Here is a 2,614-nt window from a genome sequence, read left to right as displayed (position 1 = left end):
TAACGTACGTACACACACACACACACACACACACACACACACACACACACACACACACACACACAAACACACACACACTCAAACACACCCATTTTCATCCTATCCTTTTCTCCCTCCCAGGTACCTTGTGTCGCTGGCGGTGTCTGACCTGATGGTGGGGCTGGTGATCATGCCGCCCGCCCTGGTGACGGAGCTGCTGGGGTACTGGTTCTTCGGGGAGGCGCTGTGCGGCGTGTTCCTGGCCGTGGACATCTTCGCCTGCACCGCTTCCATCATCAACCTGTGCGCTATCAGCTTAGACAGGTAGGGAACCGTGGCCGTTCGTCTATACTAGACTCGTCCCTAACCCCGACCCTAACCTTAACCCAAACCCCAACTCCAACCCAACACCGACCCTAACCTTAACCCTAACCCCGACCCTAACCTTAACCTTAACCCTAACCCTAACCCTAACCTCAACCCCAACCCCAACGCAAACCCTAACCCCAACCCTAACGCGAACCCTAACCTAACCCTAACCCAAACCCCAACCGTAACCCTAAACCCGACGCCAACGCCGACCCCAACCCCCAACTTTAACCCCAACCCCAACCCCAACCCTAACCCTAACGCGAACCCTATCCTTACCGTAACCTCAACCTCAACCCTAACACTAACCCTAACCCTAACCCTAACCATAGCCATAGCCATAACCCTAACTGTACCCTAACCTTCGCAGAAGGAAAACATTTTTTGCTTTTGCTCAGGAAAGAAAACATTTTTATGCTCAGTTCCTTCTTCTTCTTCTCCCCAAACAAGTAAAGTCAATGACCTGGATCAGACATCTTTCACTAGGGTGTCAGCTGTAGCAGACACCCTGAGTCCTGTTGTGTTGTGTTACATTTTGTAGCAGGACAGGCGGAGGGGCTGAATAAGCAAATGAATACGCGTACGGAAGCAGTATTCTAGGAATCAGGAGCTTCTATCACCGCCTGGCTAACTCAGCCCATCCCAATGATTTTGCTTGCCTGAATCCAATTAACAGCCTTGGTGCTGAAGGACCTTCATAAGGGGGGCTGAGGCAAAATTTCCTCGGGGTCATGTCAATCCTGGTGCTGAGGAGCTGACCTGTATGGGCCCTTGTAACAATCTGTTTTCCAAATCTTCAATCAAAGGAAACTTGTTCTAATTAGTAATCCCCGTCCTTTTAAGTCACAAGACTTTTGACATGATTAAATTAGTAGCTGTACACTTAGTAGGTATACATAATAATAATAGAGTATAAGATAATCCGAAAAGCAACGTCTATGGCCTCACGGAATAAGCGAATGTATTTGATAATATCCCAACAATATCATCCACAAACTTTGATTGGACACAAGAGAATACAAGTCACTGGTTCAGCCTAACGAATCTGTGTAGTGAATAACTCATTAATTCATAGCCCGTAGCCACAATAAGAATACTGCCCGCATGATTCAAGTAACAACCGGGTGCCTAGAATTTCTGTAAAGGACCCGAGCGGTATATTTAGCCATTACCAAAATTAATCAGTATTCTTTTCAGCATGTACGCCCGCATCTTGTCGGAAAGACTTTTATAGTAGCATAATGTTTTTATGATGGTGCTAATTGGAATCATTGATTTTTTTGAAGTCTTTTGATATTTTTCCTGCAATTTGTGTATGGATGTCCAAGATAGCTACAAATCCAACACAGACTGGGTGCATAAGATACACGACACATTACTAAAACTTGATTGATTGATTCATTCATTTATACAAACCAAAACAATCAAGAGTGGTACAAAATTAGACGCATTCTGAATCTTTTCTAGAACGATCTAGAACGCACAGCGTCCGTACGTGTTCTTAGGACACTGGTAAAATTCTGCAAACTTGAAGATCCTCCAGGCTGATTCCATCGAGCTGCCGCGACCTTGTACAGTAGTACTCGCACAAGTACAACAAAGGCAGACATTTTCTCAGGAGCAAATACAGCATATTTCAGTCCATCTCCCTCCTCATTCCAAAATGGACCGTTCCATATCAATTAAATGAAAAATACCGCCTTGCACACATCGAATTTCAGTGGTGGACATATCTACTAAACACCTATTTGCGGCAGACCAACTTCCCAGGCATATCATCAGTCTATTTGGTCAATTTCAACTCTTTCCAGTCGCTTCCCGAAGCCTGGTAGTGGCTAGAACGACCTGCTACACCCAACATTTACACATACTAATCTATTGTACGACAGGTACTGGTCGGTCGCACGCCCTGCGGACTACAGGCGGCAGGGGCTGTCTCGCAAGCGGGTGAGGCTCGCCATCGTGGCCGTGTGGGTCACCTCAGCCGCCATCTGCCTCCCCTCGCTTGTGGGCTGGACAAACGACATGTACATTGGTAAGTTTTACGTGGCGTCGGTGGCGCAATGCCGTTAGAGCGTGGGATTTAGAACCAATAGGTCCAGGGTTCTATACTCACCGTGGCCCGAGTGTGGGGCAGCTGTAGGTCTTAGTTAGCCTCAAGCGCACTTTCAAATCTGAAATCGGCTAAGTACTGATGGATTGAAGTTTTGCTTTAGAGAGTCAGAGTGCACGAAAGATTTCTGGAGAAAAGGTATAGATATGCCAA

General features: G+C 46.6%; 1 protein-coding gene across 1 annotated transcript in view; it reads left to right on the top strand.

Annotated features, from left to right (window-relative positions):
• Nucleotides 1-2,614, top strand: part of LOC109487012 (alpha-2C adrenergic receptor-like) — a 7,775-nt gene that overhangs the window by 2,407 nt on the left and 2,754 nt on the right. The window contains exons 2-3 of the mRNA XM_019790929.1: nt 121-303; nt 2,238-2,375. Coding sequence (XP_019646488.1) covers nt 121-303; nt 2,238-2,375 — 321 coding nt within the window. The remainder of the gene's footprint in view (nt 1-120; nt 304-2,237; nt 2,376-2,614) is intronic.

This window comes from Branchiostoma belcheri, unplaced genomic scaffold (genome assembly GCF_001625305.1).
Source record: "Branchiostoma belcheri isolate BF01 breed outbred unplaced genomic scaffold, Haploidv18h27 scaffold85, whole genome shotgun sequence".
Lineage (NCBI taxonomy): Eukaryota > Metazoa > Chordata > Leptocardii > Amphioxiformes > Branchiostomatidae > Branchiostoma > Branchiostoma belcheri.
Note: the sequence above shows the minus strand (reverse complement) of the source record. Positions and strands in the feature narration are given on the sequence as shown.